The sequence below is a fragment of the Megascapheus bottae genome, chromosome 11, assembly GCF_031878675.1.
Source record: "Megascapheus bottae isolate mThoBot1 chromosome 11, mThoBot2.hap1, whole genome shotgun sequence".
NCBI classification, from domain to species: Eukaryota; Metazoa; Chordata; class Mammalia; order Rodentia; family Geomyidae; genus Megascapheus; species Megascapheus bottae.
The window spans coordinates 54,220,666-54,238,920 of record NC_143519.1 but is presented as its reverse complement, the minus strand read 5'-3'; the positions used below and the strand labels follow the sequence as shown (position 1 = coordinate 54,238,920).

Here is an 18,255-nt window from a genome sequence, read left to right as displayed (position 1 = left end):
AAGCCATTTTGAAAATGGCTTTGTGGCCAGTGAGACTCAGCAACACTGAACTTGCCAAGGGTGACAGGAACATTGCCTAACACTCGTTACTTTGATCTGGCAGAAAACATATTGTTCTAGAAAGCACAAGGGTTGGCTTTCTCACTTCCCACATAAGCTCCAGAACTGCATTTTACAGAGGTTCTTAATTCCAGATGTAATGAGTTAAAAGTTGAGATATATTGTTCAAAAATCTGTGTGCTTAATTTTCTTCATGTTGCTAGTCATCCAGGTTTAGGACCTATTAACCTTGTCAATTATTATTAGCCTTCTGAAATTTTTCTCTTCTATAAAATGGATTGACATTTGCAAGTATTATTCATGCCATAATTTATGAACATTAATCATCAGTGCTTTTCTTTTAAAAATGAAATTCTTAAAAACTCTAATAAAATCAGAGTAGACAATATGGCTTTATAATATAACAAGATGTATTTTTTGTAAAATTAATTATGGATCAGTAACGCATTTAAACAAAACTTTAACATTCTGCACAAAGAACTTACAGACTACATTTACTTAATAACAAAATATCCAGCTGTCTAATAAAATAGTCTTAAGAAGTACAATCTAATTTCTAAAACAGAACATTAACACAGAAGTATTTATGCAGTTGGCAGATTTTTGTGCTAACAGCAGAACTTAAGCCAAAACTTTAGGGGTAGAGCATCAAAAACCATTGGCTAACTAAAGTTTTAGTTTATATGAAACAAGAATTTTTGAGTATCAGAATTTAAACAAACCTCCTCAAGTGTAAGTTGTATACTTTTGGTATCAGCTTTTTCCCCCTTTGATAATTTAGCATCCTTCTACTAATCAACACTGTAATATGTGGTAATTCGGAGATAGGGGAGCAACGCAGTACTCAGGACATGCTGTCTTGCATACTAGTTGGAGTGCTACCACTTGAGCCATATTTCTGAGATGTGGTCTGATTTCCTGCCACAATCTACTTTAGACTTCACATTGTTGTTGGAATCACAGGGGGCCCCCGAGTCCAATTTCCCTCCATGGAGGTGCAATCTCACAGACTTTTCTGCCTGAGTTGACCTGAAATCATAGCTCCCCCAATCTCAGTCATCCATGCAGTTTGGTATGACAGGTACCTGCCGTGCCTAAAAATGTGCTGAGGAGTCCCACGAACACTGTGCCAATATAAATGGGGGCTATGTATCATTTGTGCCTGGTTCTGGTACATTTCTTAAATTACCACATCAACCTTCAGATGCTGATCCTGTTATATTTTCTTTTTTTTCTCCCAGTTAGCCTGGGGAAGTAAAAACACTGAGACATGCTATAGTAAAACTGGTGTGATATCTCATTTATGACTCAATAAGTTTTTACTGAAAACCTACTACAGACACAACCCTTTCCTCTAGAGAGCTCACAATACAGGAGGTCAAGTACTGATCTGGAATCACTAGAGGTATTATTCATCATCCAGGATATGCTACAGGTACTGATACTCCTTTGAAAGGCAAATAAAATCTTTCATTATGTATTTGATTCTTTAGATTCTAATAAACTTATTTTGAAACTGAGAGGCTGACAAGGTCCATGGTTTACTTTCTCTGCTATTTATTTAGGATTGTCAAGTATTTTATTATCTCTGTTTTCTCCAACATGAACTATTTTGTCAACTATTTTTGTTGACAAAAACAAAAAAAAACAAAAATTGTTTTTTTCTGTATACACAGTGTGAATTTCTTGTTCCTCTTCCCTGTTGCTTCCCTTCCTGTCAAAGTTTGGTCACCTTCCATTCCCTGGCTTCTCATCGCCATGGACGAGCATATCCTTAAAAAGCTGCGTGCTTGCCTGGTGCGGTGGCTCAGGCCTGTAATCCTAGCTACTCAGGAGGCTGAGATCTGAGGATTGATGCTCAAAGTCAGCCCGAGTACTACAACGCCTTATCTCCAATTAAATCATTAGAAAACCAGTAATGGTGCTGTGGCTCAAGGGATAGGGTGGTAGTCTTGAGCTGAAGAGTGCAGAGACAATGCCCAGGCCCAGAGTTCAAGTCCCGCGACCCACCAAAAAAATAAAAATACCAACAAATCCGAGTGCTCAATAAGTGTAACTCACTATCCTTTCCAATGAGGCTACACTGTACATTTCATGTAACTATAACAACACTCTCTGTTTTTTGTCTTAAAAGTTATCAAAAGATTAGCCAGAGTTTGGCCTAGGGGTATAGTGCTTGACTATCATGCACGAAGCCCAGGGTTCCATTACTTGGTACCACATACATAGAAAAACAAAACAAAACAAGAAGTGGTGCTATGTGGCTCAAGTGGTAGAACACTAGCCTTGAGAAAGTTCAAAGACAGTACCTAAGCCCAGAGTTTAAGCCTCAAGACTAGCCAAAAAAAAAAGTTATCCAAAGATATACATAACTAAGCAAAGGGAGGCTTTTAAATTTCCACCATGAAAAATACTAGAGATCATTTTGTTATCAGTCATCAATTTATATACTCAATGGCTTGATCAAAATACTCCATTTTTGATTTGATACTAAAATGACACATAGTTAAACACTAAACCATAACTGATGGAAAACTGGTAAGTACTCAGTGAATATTATCTTCATAATAAAGTATATATTCAAAAATCAAACTATATATACAATTTAGATGGTAGCAAACAATCACCTGCTGTCCAAATCCTTTTACTTTTTAAAATCAAGGACAAATAAATATGTTAAGATTCATTAAACTTTTAATTAATTTTAATCCAAGTGCTCTCAGAAAGAATCATCCACCAATCATCCTCCATTTGAAACCCAATGCTGGATAATCCATTTGCCTCAAATGAACTCCGGCCTTTTAAGGTGGCAATCCAATGACCATCTGGAGTGGTGGTACCCTCCATCCATAAGCACTCCTCTTCACAGGAAGAGCAGGAGCAACGAGAAAGGACTGGGTCACCTTTCATTGCTTTTTGACTCCTGGGTGTTTTCAGGATATGCCCAATGCTTGATTTCAATTTTATAACAACAAAATATATCAGTACTTATTCTGAAAGGCAACTGTATGTTCCAAGTAGCTGATATTAACAACTTCCAACACGATCCCTAGGAATAATTCGAAGTTCTGAACCATGCTTTAGGAAAACATTTCCTAACAAACAAACAAAATGAAAAGTTAGATATCTAAGCAATAGCAAGTTATTTAACATTCCAACAATTAATTGCATACAAAAAATGTAGGGAAAATTAAATACAAAACTCAATCCCTATTACGATCTAATTCTACACATCCAGTCATTTAATGCTAGCAAATACAATCAATAAGCATGTAAGTTAATAAAACCTAAGCTAATTTAACCACTTAATATTTTACTTAGTATATGATAAAATATCTAAATACAAAAAAAGCTCAATTATTGTATGTGTGTTTAAATACTTTTGTCTATTTTGGGTCAATTGCCTTCTGAATTTTTTTTTTATTCCTAACTACATATATAATTCAATTTTGGAAGGCAATATAAAGGGCAATATGTCAGATTAAGAAGTCATTCAAATGAACAAATACCCAAACTTCTAGTTAACATAAAAAACATGTATTGATTAAGTTTAACGGTACCTCACAACTTTCAATAACTGACCATCTTAAGGTAATGAAATTGCACACTTGAAACTGCTAATTTAAGTAACAAATATTTACAATTTTAAATTATTGCTCATTTTCTATATGGCTGAGTTCCACCAATCACAGAGTAAGGAAAATCTGGCCCTCAAAATCATTTGGTGCATGATGTAATAAATACCTATGTCATTGTTACATTAACTGTTGGTATGGCTGCACTGATTTTTATTTTTGAAATGGGTATTGACAGAGAAAGAATTCCCATTCCTGGCCTAAGAGGAGAATATAATTTTATTTTAATACAAACGTTACTTAGAATAGAATAAAGTACTTCTCCCTCAAAGATGAAGTTATATTACATTAAATGTGTTTGAAGTATTAGACTATGAGCCTCAAAAAGATACATTTACCAAACAAAAGAACTTAAGAGGTCAGGAGTTTAGCCTAGTGGTAGAGTGCTTGCCTAGCATGTACAAAGACCCGGGTTCAATTCTTCGGTACCAAAAACATAGGGAAAAAAAGCCAGAAATGGTGTTGTGGCTCAAGTGGTAGAGCTCTAGCCTTGAGAAAGACTAAGGACAGTGTCTAGGCCCTGAGTTCAAGGCCCAGGACTGACAAAAAAAAATTAAGTTTGACTACTTTGAATAAAGAATTTTATTAAGATTATTTTGACCCTGCTTGCTGGGTCACAGTTCACTGAGTGAACACTGCCATGAAACTTAAATAAGTTTTCAAAGATACTCACCAGCTGTCTGTGCAGGATTTATTCCTATTCCATCTAGAAAATAACAAAATTAGGTAAATAACTTCTAAAGCTAAAATGGCTTAACAGTAACAAGAATAGGTTTGTCCTAATACTATTGCTGGGTGTGTGCCTAGGTAAAAGCCAAAACAAGTTAACCTCCAAAACACAAGTGGCCATCATTTAGGCAACTAAAATGTCCGCTGCAATTTGTAATTATGCATTTATACGCACTGTTAGATTAGACAAGACCAACTCTCATTGCAGTGATCTTCCAAGTTTCACAGAAGATAATTTTTTTTATTATTTTTGCAATAAAAGCCATCCATTTCAAAAACCTAAAAGCCATCAATCATGTCCATACCTCTAAAAGACATAAAATCTTAGAGAAAGAACCCACAAAGCCATTCTACTGACACACTAAGTTTCAAGACATTTTCATAAAAGCTACTCATTTGGGGACCTAAAACTCTCCAGAAAGTAGGCCATGCAATGTGACAAGTAGAATATTTTATAGCAGGAGATTCTATCAGAGCTGATACACCATGCTACTCCTGTACCTGAATCTCACCTCCTTTGTCCATTCTACTACATATGGTCCTACTTACCACCACACATTTATATTAATTTGGACCTGACAAATAGCAAGCTCACTACAAACTTTAGCCCTCGTTAGTTCTATCAAATTATCATTAGTAGTCCAAGATATTCAATTTTTAAATTGAGTAATACTGCAAGCCTATCAGTTTTTTCTTTAACTCTGTTCAAGTTTGTACACAGCATTTTCTGACTCTATTTAAGTTAAAAAAAGAAAAAGCAAACAACTCAAACTTGATAATTAAATAACAACAGCTACTTTTAGTGATAATATGCCATGAAAACAGGATCTGAATCATAAACTGCTATCTAGATTTAAGTCAGAAAGAAACTGAACATTATAAATTATAAACAACAATCTTGACTTAGTGTTTATCATTTATTAATCCTCAGTCAGGTGTGACAGTGTATAATATCCCAGAGTACTGGGACATTAGACAAGATGGAAGACAGCCTGGACTAAAATCCAAAGGTGGGGATATAGCTTAATGAAAAGTGGCAAAGGTGCTAAGCTCAATCTGTAGTACTGAGGATAAAAACACAAAACTTAACTCTTACCATTGGTAATAATTGCACTTGTGGCTGCAGGAACTTTAAACTGAAAGGAAAAAAAAGAAACACATAAGAAAATATAAAAGAGAAGCATGAGTTGGGTATTGGTGGTTCATGTCTGTAATCCTAGCTATTTAGGAGGCTAAGATCTGAGGATCGAGGTTCAAAGCCAGCCCAGGCACTAAGACCCGAAAGACTCTTATCTCCAATTAACCATCAGAAAACTGAAAATGGCGCTGTGGCTCAAGGGGCAGGGTGATAGCCCTGAGCTGAAGAGCTCAGGGACAGCACCCAGGCCCAGAGTTCAAATGACAGGTTTCACATGCCATTTTCTGACAGCCCCCTTCACTTTTGTCAAAAAGTCAGAGCCTTTCAAACTGTACAGCACTTAGATACATAATAACTAAAAACTACATCAAACCTTGATCAATTTAGGAAGGCTTGTGAAGGCTGTCTATTTTCTACCACATGTTCTTTAAGATATTTTTTCTAAATTAAAGGATGAACTGTGCAGTTATATTATAAAGAACATAATACAGCTGGATGCCATGGCTCACACCTGTAATCCTAACTACTTAGGAGGCTGAGATCTGAGGATCATGGTTCAAAGCTAGGCTGGGCACTAAAGTCCATGAGACTATTATCTCCAATTAACCATTAGAAAACTGGAGTGGCGCTGTGGCTCAAGGGGTAGAGTGGTAGCCTTAAACTGAAGAGCTCAGGGACAGCACCTAGGCCCAGAGTTCAAACCTCACGAGTAGGGGGAAAAAAAAAGAACAAAGAGCACAATACAGTAATTATAAATATATAATAATTGCTAATTATTATTTTTACATATCTGTTTCTCAATCTGGAATTTGCTATGCTCCAGGCAAGGAACATTAATGACAAGTGTCTGTGAGGCAGAAAAAAGTATAACTATTCTCAGATATGCATGCTATCTCATTCTATTTATTCTTGCTGTGTGAAGAATAGATCAAAGCTGCCTAAAATACAAATACTGTCATTTTGCAACCTATAGACACTTCCATAATATCAAGTAACTAATGATGTAATAAATCGTGACAAAGAAGAAAAAGTTGACAGTGGTTCCTGAGAGCACTTTATATGTAGCTGCCAGGTATAACAAGTTGGGTTAGTTCTCACTAATTGCCTAAGTAGAGGGCTAGGTTGTAAACTGATCTAGTTTCTTATTCATTTAGTCATTCTAATTACTTTTCTGTAGCCATAAAACTTTCTGAAGATTATGTATCAATACATTTGCATTTGGGTTACTTTGTCTTAGCACTTTACACTACATTACAAAATTTTTTAATATTATACTTTCACACAAAATCACTTAGCCAGATTATAAGAACAGGCAATAACTTCCCTCCAACAAACTACTCAGAAAAAGCTTAAAGTGACAGAAAACGAACCTTAAGCACAAAGAGGTTCACAGGGTTCAAGTGTAGGACGGTAAGTAGCCTTGAGCTCAAGAGCTCAGGGACAGTACCCAGGCAAAGTTCAAGCCCCATGACCCACAAAAAAACAAAAACAGGGCTGGGAGTTGGGAGTTTGGCCTAGTGGTTAAAAAAAAAAAAAAAAAAAAAAAAAAAAAAAAAAAGCTCCTTATAATTTTCTACGTATTGTAAATAAAATTCAATTGGGCTAAATGAATGTGTCAATGTGTTAACTTCATTCATTTTGTCTAAAAGTAAGCCTCAGTTTTCATTGTACTTACAGCATTTCTTATTGCATGAACCTGGTAATGACTTACAGGGAAATGGAGCAAATTAAAAAAAAAAAAGAAAAAAAACCTTTGAAACCTAATGCCAAACCTTGGTCCAGAGGTTGTTACAATGTCTACTTACTTCTTCTGCTGCAAACTTTAAGACTGCTGTGAAAGGTGTACTTTCAGGAACACTGAGTCTGAAGGGAGAATTAAACAGAATTTTAAAAAGAGCTTTTTGTTTATTCTCTTTATATATTTTTTTACTTCTCTAGACAAAGCTGTCTCCTAGGTTTAAAATTATTGATTCCAATTAATACTATATTCACTAACTCTAATTTTTTTTAAATTTCCTTAGAATAAGTATCCCAATTCCTATCTGAAAACTAGCCCAACAAAATACCACTTTGGTACAAATGAGTCTAGAATATGTATTGTTCTTTGTCTTATGAAATGGATTTCAAATTGTGGAATCATTCCTTTGTCCCTAATCCACTTTATTTTCTCTCATTAAAACATTCCCACCCAAAGCAGTAATGCTGTCACTTTTATTCTAAGCAGAGGCACTTAACTATCACCTCTGAAACAGTAAACAGAACTGATAAAAGTAAAGAAACTCATTCTGGCAAAGTGATAATAATGAAGCCATTTCCTAACTGCCATATGCAAGAAAGGGCTTAGTATATGTGAAATAAAACTTAGTGGAATGTGAGTTTATTAATTGGCTTGTTAATGACTAGAATACTTAAGACCATATAAACAGACAGAGTTAGTCTATATGAATTTCCCAACACAAAAACTGAAAAGTAAATTGATCTTTTAAACCAAGAAAATACTTAAAAGACAAAGTAAAAGTTTCACAAATAAACCAAGAAAAGTATGATTCCTAAGGTAAAAGAAATCACAGCAAACTGGGTATGGTGGCTCACACCTGTATCCTAGCTACCCAGCAGGCTAAGATCTGAGGATTGTGGTTCAAAGCTAGCCCAGGCACTAAAGAATGTGAGAATCTTATCTCCAATTAAACACTAGAAAACAGGAAATGGCTCAAGGGCTGGGATGATAACTTGATCTGAAAAGCTCAGGAACAGTGCCCAGGCCCAGGGTTCAAGCCTCATGACTAACCCCCCCCCCCCCAAAAAAAAAATCACAGTAAACAGAAAATCCTTCAAGTAGGAAAGAGATAGTGGTAATCTAAATTTCTCTCTCACATTTTTCAAACAGAAAATGTTTCAAGTAGGGAAGAGACAGTGGCAAATCTAACATCTCTCTTTGATGTTTTTCATTTGTCATCATCACATTATCTTTAATGTCTTCCTACCAACTACCCATTTTGTATCATTCTCAGAAATATGCACAGGTTCTTGAAGAAATTGACTGATTTCTATATGAGAATCATTACATCATCCATAGCATATCATACTGATTTTCAGAAAGGACACTGAATGCATTTTTTGGATGTCACCATTGCACTCTTGGAGATAGGAATTAAAAGTTCCCATTACAGAGAGGGGAAGAGTAAAATATTTTAATAGATTTTTTTAAAAATCTAATATATTAGCAATGTGAGTTTACAAAGAATCCAATAGTCTTTTGCAAGTATTTCTGCAGAACATCTACATATCATAGTCAACCTCACATCCACTAAGTAACACTTATGCCTCCAATTTCTTTCAGTATGTATTAATTAAACCAGGACAATGCTCCAGACACTTGTATGTGTATTCACATCCCTCTTTCTCTTCCCTTTTCCTATTTTGGAATACATACAGACAATGGATCTTATGCAGCTAGAAAAACCAATAGCAGGGATTTGACTTTATGCTAATCCTGAGAAGAAAACAAACACAAAGAACCTAGAGCCCAAGTCAAACAATTATAAAATATTATGCATTTACAGATGTTATAGTCGATTTATAGATCTAATCATGAAAAGATGAGGAAGGAAAGATTAGAGAAACCCTTTTCAATGGCATCAGAGTACAGGGGAAAAGTTTTAAAATGTTTGAAATTTCAGAACTACATAAACATGCATATAATAATATGTATACTTATCTGGCAAATGTAACTGTAACCCCTGTATACATTATCTTGATAAAAAAAAGAAAAAATAATGTATATTATATATATATGTATATATATATATACATATAAGTTTGGAAGATGAGTCAACTTAAATATCCAGAAGCTAAACAATATAATTTTCTTTACTATTATGTAGAGACCACACACAAAATTGTGTGTATGGAGTTGATATGTCAGGAAAGATACACTATAGAAGTGTATGGGGGAGGAGGGATCTTCAGAGTTAATGATATTTGCATGAAATTGATTTAAAGAGACTGGCCATGGTCTGAGAGCTGGGTAAGGAAATTATCAGTAGGTGTGGCATTTGAGAGGTGAAAGCAACAGATTAAAATGTATCATAACAAATGGGTTAAAGAAGAACTGTGAAAGAAATTTTAGCGTAAATCTATAAGCGATTGTCTACCTGAAAATGATATTTTAGACATGAAGTAATTATGGGAGATCCTAAGCCCTGGTCTGAAACAAGGTATAGAAAGGCTATTTTAGAAATGGAATGCTAAAAGAAATAAAAGCTACACCTGCTAACAGGCTTATATAGGTTATGGATATAAGTCCCTGAAAGGAAGTCAGCAATAACCACCTGTTTTGGATAAGCCTCACTCCTATTATATTAGTTATGTATAAATTTTTATTTGAGTTTGTCTAATGGGGCATCCAGCTGCAAAAATCTTAAGTGTAAATTTAAAGTCACAGAAAGATCGAGACTCATATTCACCCATCAATTCAACTGCGAAAGAATAAGGAAAGGGACAGGTACTGGTGGCTCTCGCCTGTAATCCTAGTTACACAGGAGGATGAGATATGAGGATCGGGATCGGAAGCTAGCTAGGGAAGGAAAGTCTGGGAGACTCTTATCTCCAAGTAATCATCAAAATATTGGAAATAGAGTTACCGCAAGTGGTACAGCGCTAGCCCTGAGTAGAGGAGGGAAAGAGCCCACACACTGGGATCCAACTCCAAGACAGACAGACAGACAGACAGACAGACACACACACACACACACACACACACACACACACACACACTCTACTACTACTACAAGCTATTATCCAGCAGACACACACAAGCACAAACACACAGAGACACTACTACTACTCCTACTACGTCTAAACGCTACTATACAGTCCTAAGTATGTGACTGGAGACCCATGTCACTGACATTCCCTGCTAAATAACATACACAGCCACGTGTAAAAGAACTGACAGCCACAGGAGGCCAAGTAATTTTAGGGTCTACCCTCCGTTGCTCTAACAGCTGGTTAGAGTGGTGAAAGGCCTGCATAATCACCAGGAGACTGTGCAGTGGAAGAGGACCAGCAAATCACCACAGCTTGATACGAAATGTCCTCCTCCTGTCCAACAAAGCACAGCCCTCCCGCCCACGGAGAGGCTGCAGTCAGGCCCCGGGAAGCCCGGAGCCAGGCTCCGCAGGGCCGGTGTCGGGCTCCTCGAAGGGTGGGGAGGAGAGTTCCGGGAGGAGGCGATGGCGGCCCTGTCCGTGGTGGACGCCACCCGCCCGCTCCCGCTCAACTCCGGGCCGACCCGTCCGCTCCCTGGCCGGTCACGACAGCACCACTCACACTTTGTAAGGCAGCCGCGGGTCCGACGTCAGCGTGATCTTAAACGACACCTTCGACCTGAGGAAGAGAGAGAGGCACTGCGTTAGGACGCGGCAGCGAAAGCAAGCAGGGACTGAAGCGGTGGAGGGCGAGCAGATACTTACATGGTGGAAGGGGCCTGGGACCCACTCTTGGAGCCAAGTTCACCCGACAGCCCACGTCCTCTGAAAACCGGAAGCGCCTGGGTCCCGCCTCGCTCTGCTCCACGTCTCCCTCTGCAAAAGCGAGGACCTCCACACAGCTGAGACTGTCCTGAGCATTGCCTGAACCCTAAGGTCAGACACTCGGGCTTCCTGGAGTTTCTTAGCCACTAATATAGAGTTACTTGGATTTATATCTTACAGCATTCAAGAATTATGGTAGAAGTAGGAGCAATTTCTATATGTATTTGATTATTATCATACTTTTGATCAGGCAATCAAAATAAGGGCATAGAGACTAGGACCCTAGGTCCTACAAGCCTGAGACGGGCGGAAGTAAGGAGTGTGGGGCTGGCGAATGAGGCCCTAGAAGAAGGGACTAGGGTGTGTTTGAGGGCAGGACCAGGGGCGGGGCAGGCTGGACGCTCCTGGTTGCTAAGGCAACTGCTCAAAGAGATGCTCCTAAAAGGGAATCTTCTAACTCTGTGCTGTCAACACATTGCTATACTCTTTTTCTGGTACACCTTTTAAGTATCTGGGATTTTTTTTCCTTTCATACTTTATTTGCTAATGTCAACTTCTATTTAATTTCAACAGATTAGAAAACTCTTAAGCACGAATCCTGTATGCCGGAGTCCTGCTTAGGACCATACGAAAAGCAAGATCCCAGTTAGAAAGGGACTGGGAGTGTAGACTACATTGGAGGTTCCACTAGTTCATAATGTTTTCCAATAGAATCATGAGGGAGTTGTGGGCTGCCAACTAGCCACATTAACTCAGTTCTTTAAGGAAATGTCATCCCTTCTGTGTACCAGGAACCAAACTTTGGGTTTCCTAGATAAGAAAGATAAGCAACAGCTCTCAATTATCTACAAGTAAGGAGTACTCATGGAGTACTATAAGAAAGAAGGTTGTTAATCCACACCTCCTTATTGGTATGGTAAACCTCTCTTGGCAAAAATTGATACTTAAAACTGCAATAAGCAGTTGAAAAGAAACTAAAATAGTGAGTAGACATACACACATGTGTTAGATTGTTAAGGAGAGAGCTAAGAAAACTGATTGTGGAGGTGCTGAAAACAAGTTTTGTATTTACAACAATGTGATGGCTAGGCAAGCTTCTATAGTGAAACTTTCCAAAGAAGAAAGTTTTGATTCTGATCTAGGAAAGTAAGACTCCAATATTCTCCGTCACTTTTTCTTTTAGAATGATAGGTCTTACTATGTTGAGAGATGGAGGAAAATGTTGATTTTAGTAGCAATTGTTCTGTTTTACTATCAGGATGATGTATAGAGGGCTTATAGTTAAATTCATAAGGTGTGACTACATTATTTCTTTCCTTTTTTTATTTTTTTGCTAGTCCTGGGGCTTGCACCAAGGGCCTGAACACTGAACTTGGACTTTCTCAGGGCTAGAGTTCTACCACTTGAGCCACAGCCCCACCTCTGGCTTTTTCTAAGTATCTGGTACCGAGCAATCAAACCCAGGTCTTCATGTATACTAGGTAAGCACTCTAACACTAGGCCAAACTCTTGACCCTACATTATTTCTTCAGCATTCCCTTCCCATATTTTTCTCTGACTTTCCCTCCCCTAGCCTCCCTTCAAGTTGTAAAGTTCATTTCCAAAATATTGTCTTGTAAATATCACTGTTACACTGGCTAATCCTTTGCCCATTATCTCATCATCTTGTTTTCCTCCTTCCCTTCCCTGATTCAAATAAATAAATATATACAATACACCAGGTACCAAATGGTTCCAACTTTAAAAGCTAGAGCTATAGAATTAGTGAAAATGACCAAGAAGTTCTAAAATAGTCAGTTAGCCAAATAATGAAGTGATTAGTACATAGATGATCATATATGTATTGTACATTTTCAACAAAACTTCATCCTGTTTTAATTTTTTACTTCTACTTATGTACAAAGACATGACAATACTAAATAGACAACACTTTGATCAGAGATCAATGTCAAAATAACAGAGGTACCAGTGTATTCTGAAAAGATATTGAAAAAAATGTCTTCTAAATATTTAGTATTATCACCCACTTCAGTTTCTCATATCTTCCCCTCATAAGTTTGTATCCTTAGTGTCAAAACATTAGTTATAGGGCCTTCTGAGCTGTTGCCCTCTTGATATAAGAAAAGAAATAATAAAGGGACTCATGCACAATAGATATTACAGTTTTTTAATAACTACTATTGCATTTGCAATTGACAAATTGCATATCAAAAGAGAAATTTACTGAAAATTAAATATTAAAACTACATTTGGGATTCTCTTTAGGAGGTAAGAGCTGATGCAGTTTGAAAACAATTGTGAGGCCTTTTCTCCATTTCACTACCAGATCACCAGAAATGGAGCTGTGGCATTAGCCTTGAACAAAAAGCTCAGATACAGCATCCAGGACCTGAATTCAAGCCTCAGCACCAACACACATACACACACACACACACATGCACACACAGACACCACACATACAAATACATGCTATGGTTAATGAGTATAAACCTAAGCAATTAGTAAATGTATCAATTTAAGATAACAAACAGCTTAAAACATCTAATATGCTTTGGAAAGGATTCAATTACCATCCAGTTTAGGTGTAAAATGAATGTAGAGGTAAACAGAGCCACTATATTAGACCTCCTTAAATGTCAATGAAGCATACTAATATTTCATTTGGATAGTACTTGAAGTTCTCATAATTAGAAAAGAATCAGAGTTTAAAGCTGATAGTTGCTAAGTCATTAGATCACTTGCTTAGTGTACACAGAGACCTAGATTCAATTCCCTACTCACAACAGAAAAAAATGACAGAGGAAATATTGACATTACAATTTAAGGTGTTTGCTTATTTAGTAATAAAAATCATCTTTCCAGTTATTTCTGTAGCTAGCTTTAACAGAGTCTTATTTGTAATCATGACAATAATGATCAAAATCATTGAAGAAATGTAATTGCCATGACATAAGGAAGTAGCCATGTCAGCTAAGGGAAATTTTCAAATTGCAACAAAAAATAGAAAACATGACATGTAGAAAAAGAGATCCAACTTATTTATAAAAAGAAATTATAAAATGAAAAAGAAGGCCATGATTGATATATAGACTTTAAAAATAGAATGCAAAATGTACTTCAAAGTGAAGTATGCTACCTTCCAATAATAATAATTTCTCTATGAAATACTTAGCCATTAAGAAGAAATTATTTTCATATTTACTTAAAAATTTCCCCCAAAATGTTTACAGATTGAATATATTTAGTCATTTATGGATAAACCAGGTAATTTAAATGGAAATGATAACTGCCTTTTTCTCAGCTTTGAATTTTCCTTTCTTATATATTCTCCTTTGTGCATTCCTGTTTCAAGTCTATGTTTAACATTAAATAATATAGAGGTTATTATAGAGGTGTGTTATAGAAGCATTGTTTCTTTTTTCCTGGAATATTTAATATTTCAAGTTTTTCCCTAATATTTAAGACCAAAACCAAGCCTGAGTTTTTAGCTGTTATTAAAATATTAGTAGTCAGGGGGCCGGAAATTTGGCCTAGTGGTAGAGTGTTTGCTTAGCATGCACAAAGGCCCGGGTTTGAATCCTCGGTACCACATATATAGAAAAAAGCTGGAAGTGGTGCTGTGTCTCAAGTGGTAGAGCACTAGCCTTGAGAAAACATCCAAGGACAGTGCTCAGGCCCAGAGCTCAAGCCCAGGACTGGCAAAAACACACACAAAAAACATTAGTAGTCAGAATGTGGGTTATTCTCTGAGATACATTGAAAGTATTAAAACCAATGTGGTATCTTATCTAAAAGTTGAGCTAATGATGAGACAAAGGACAAAGGATGAACCAGTCTAACAGTGATATTCAAAAGACAATATTTTGGAAATATACTCTACAGCTTTCGAGGGGGCTGGAGGGAAGGATAGTGGGAGAAAAACCCGGGAAGAACTAGGTCTGTAATCCTAGATATTCAGGAGGCTGAGATCTGAGGACCACAGTTCGAACCCAGCCCAGCCACAAAAGGTCCTGAGACTCTTTTATCTCCAATTAACCTCTAGAAAACAGGAAGTGGAGCTTAACTCAAGGGGCTTAACTCAAGGCATTGAGCAGAAGAGCTCATGGATAGTGCCCAGGCCAAGTTCAAGCCCCATGACCCACAAAAAACAAAAACATTAACAAAAAACAATAACAATAACAAAACAAAACTGGAAGTGACACTGTGGCTTAAAGGGTAGGGTGGTAGCCTTAAGCTGAAGAGCTCAGGGACAACACCAGGCCCAGAGCTCAACTCTCACAACTGACAAAAACAAAAGGAAAAGGAAAAGGGGGGGGGAGAGAGAGAGAGAGAGAGAGAGAGAGAGAGAGAGAGAGAGAGAGAGAGAGAGAGAGAGAGAGAGAGAGAGAGAGAGAGAGAGAGAGAGAGATATGATAATGGTTAATATTGTTCAATAAGTAATGTACTCACTACCTTATGAATTAACTGTCAGTCCCTCTATATATTACCCTGATAATAAATTAAACTTCTCAAAAAAGAAAGGAAGAAACAAAGTTGAGCTATAATTTTCATATGATGAATGTGTATATTGTACATATATATTGCTTGCCTTTAATATATTATTTATAGAAAGAAAACTAGACACTGATATTATCTTACATTTGATTGCATTATCCTTTTGAATTTCTGTGTGTTTACTACATGTATTTCTTCAATTTTTTATTTTTATGTTTTGCCAGTACTGGGACTTGAACTCAGGGCTTGAACACTGCCCTTGGGCTTTCTCAAGGCTCGAGCTCTACCATTTGAGCCACACTACCATATCCGGCTTTCTTTTTTTTCTATGTATGTGGTACTGAGGAATCAAACCAGGTCTTCATGCATTCTACAGCATTGTGTAACTGAGGCAGTCACAGTTGGCAAGAGGATGATGGAGCAGAAGAGTTGTCCTTAGGTCAAGGAAGTGAAAGAGAGGAAGAGGAAAGGGCTGAAGTCCTACTACCACTTCAAGGTCATAGGTCCAATGACATGAAGATGCCTAGTAGGCTCCACTTCTTGTTTCCCCAGCCTCCTCAGAGTACTGCCATCTGGGAGACCCACTCTTGAATGATGAGCCCTTTAGAGGTGAATTTCTAGACCCAAACCACAAGAGGTCTTCCACATGTCAAAACAGTATGTATTTCACCTGTCCTCAATTAACCCAGATACAAAAAAAAATTACAATCATTCTCCTATAGCCCAGGACTCTCCAAAATTATTCAAAACTACCAAGCTCTCCTACCTAATGTTTCTGCAGATATCCCAGTAAAAATTCTTGACTCTGATTTTCTCTAGGCCAGTTTCTGCTTCTCCTGTTTCTGCATCCTAATACCAGGTATTCTGATATGGCCCTGTGATGTCATAATTTGAGAAGCATTCGTCCCAAAACAAGGAGTTTCCTCAGTAGAATTCATATCACCTAATCTAGGGTGAATTGATGGACGTCCTACATTTCACACGTTTGAAGAACCAACTTTTATTAAATCAACATATGAAAGGAAGAATTTGAACCTTGTGCAGTCCGCCTCCTTTTGAGAAATATAATAATAAAGTAGTAATCCTCTACTTTCCCCATGAGGGTCTTTCAAACACAACCATTTGCATATTGTGTGCTAAATGAGTGAATTACCATTGTTTACTGTAAAGGATTGACATATTTCAAGATCTTGTATTATATTTGAAAATGAATAAATTTTCCCAAATGGACCTCTACATTGAGATGATACAAAGCTTACAATTTCTTTTTTAAATTTTATTGTCAGAGTGATATACAGAGGGGTTACAGTTACATTTGTAAGGTAGTGAGTACATTACTTCTTGAATATTGTTATCCCTTCCCATGTTTTCGTCCACTCTCCTTTCCCCCATCCCCTCCCAAGTTGTAAAGTTCATTGGTACCTGGTGTTCTCTATGTACATTTATTTGTTTATTTGAATCAGAGAAGGGAAGGGAAAAAAGATAATGTGACAGGACAAAAGGTGAACCAGTGTAACAGCGATATTCATAATATGTTGGAAATGAACTGCACAATGCCCACAATTTCTATTGTAATCTTTCTGAATTTTTTACTCAAACACTGATTAAAGCATTTTAAAAGAATATCATGAAGTTGATTACAGAGTGGGTACAGTTACATGAGTCAGGTAATCAGTACATTTCCTTTTGAACAATATAACCCTCTCCCTCATTCTCTCCCAGTTTTTACCCTCCTGACATTCCTGTCACCAAAGTTTTAGTTCATTTCCAACACAATGGCTAGTGGCTTTCACTGCTGAATTGGTTCATCATTTCTGTGCTTTCCCTTCCCCTGCCCAAATCAGATAAACTTACATACAAATTCAAAGGGCACAGAAATAATAATAATGATGACAATAATAATAATAATAAACAGTGACAGAAGAGAATAAACCAAAGGAGAAAGGAAAGAAGAAACAATTAGTACCTCCTCAAATAGTACAATAAAGACCCAGTTTCTTAAATTTCTTGGATTTCATTTCGATAAGTATCATTTTACAAGATCATATACACATAGCCATTGAGCCTGTGTGACTTTCTATTGAGAATATTCTCCTTTCTTCTCATTGTGTGTGTTTGAATGTTTAGGCTGTTGTTTAATTGATCATATCCAGATGTAAGTAGCAAAGATGTAAATCTTGAGTACGAAGCATTGCCACTGGCTGCTGGTTTAATTGTCAACAGTCTGATTTTCTTCAAGATGTTTTTCCCAATTCAGAGTTAATGGAGCTCCTCTCCAAGCAAAGCCTAAATGCAAGAAAAGCTTGGAAATGTATCATTCATGCCCTGAAGACCAACAACTGCCAACCCAGTGAAACTAGCATTTACATTTGAGGGAGAAACAAGAATATTTCTTTCCAAACAGAAGCTATATGAATATATGCACACTAAACCAGCATTACAAAAATTAATCAAGAGTTAGTTGAGCTACAGTGTTGCACAGAGTCCAGTACATGTGGCATGATGCACATCAAAGCAAAGGCAGAAAAGAGAATGGGACTTCACTTTCTCCTCTTTTTCACTCAGGTGATACATAGGTCCCTGAGTTCTTTGTTGGTCAAGATCTACACTAGTAAGAAAAAGGGAATGGCTTTCCCTGTTGCAAAGGCTCTTTCTTTTCTAAAGG

The 18,255-nt window shown here is 37.0% G+C and overlaps 1 protein-coding gene across 1 annotated transcript; it reads right to left on the bottom strand.

Annotated features, from left to right (window-relative positions):
• Window positions 1-2,746: 2,746 nt before the first annotated feature.
• Ufm1 (ubiquitin fold modifier 1) lies at window positions 2,747-16,416 on the bottom strand. Its single transcript, XM_090342295.1, has 7 exons — window positions 16,357-16,416; window positions 11,037-11,202; window positions 10,894-10,950; window positions 7,368-7,425; window positions 5,521-5,560; window positions 4,369-4,401; window positions 2,747-3,155 (listed from the first exon to the last, which is right to left on the bottom strand). Coding segments are annotated over exons 2-7 (258 nt in total). The 5' UTR covers window positions 11,039-11,202; window positions 16,357-16,416; the 3' UTR covers window positions 2,747-3,087.
• Between the last annotated feature and the right edge of the window lie 1,839 nt (window positions 16,417-18,255).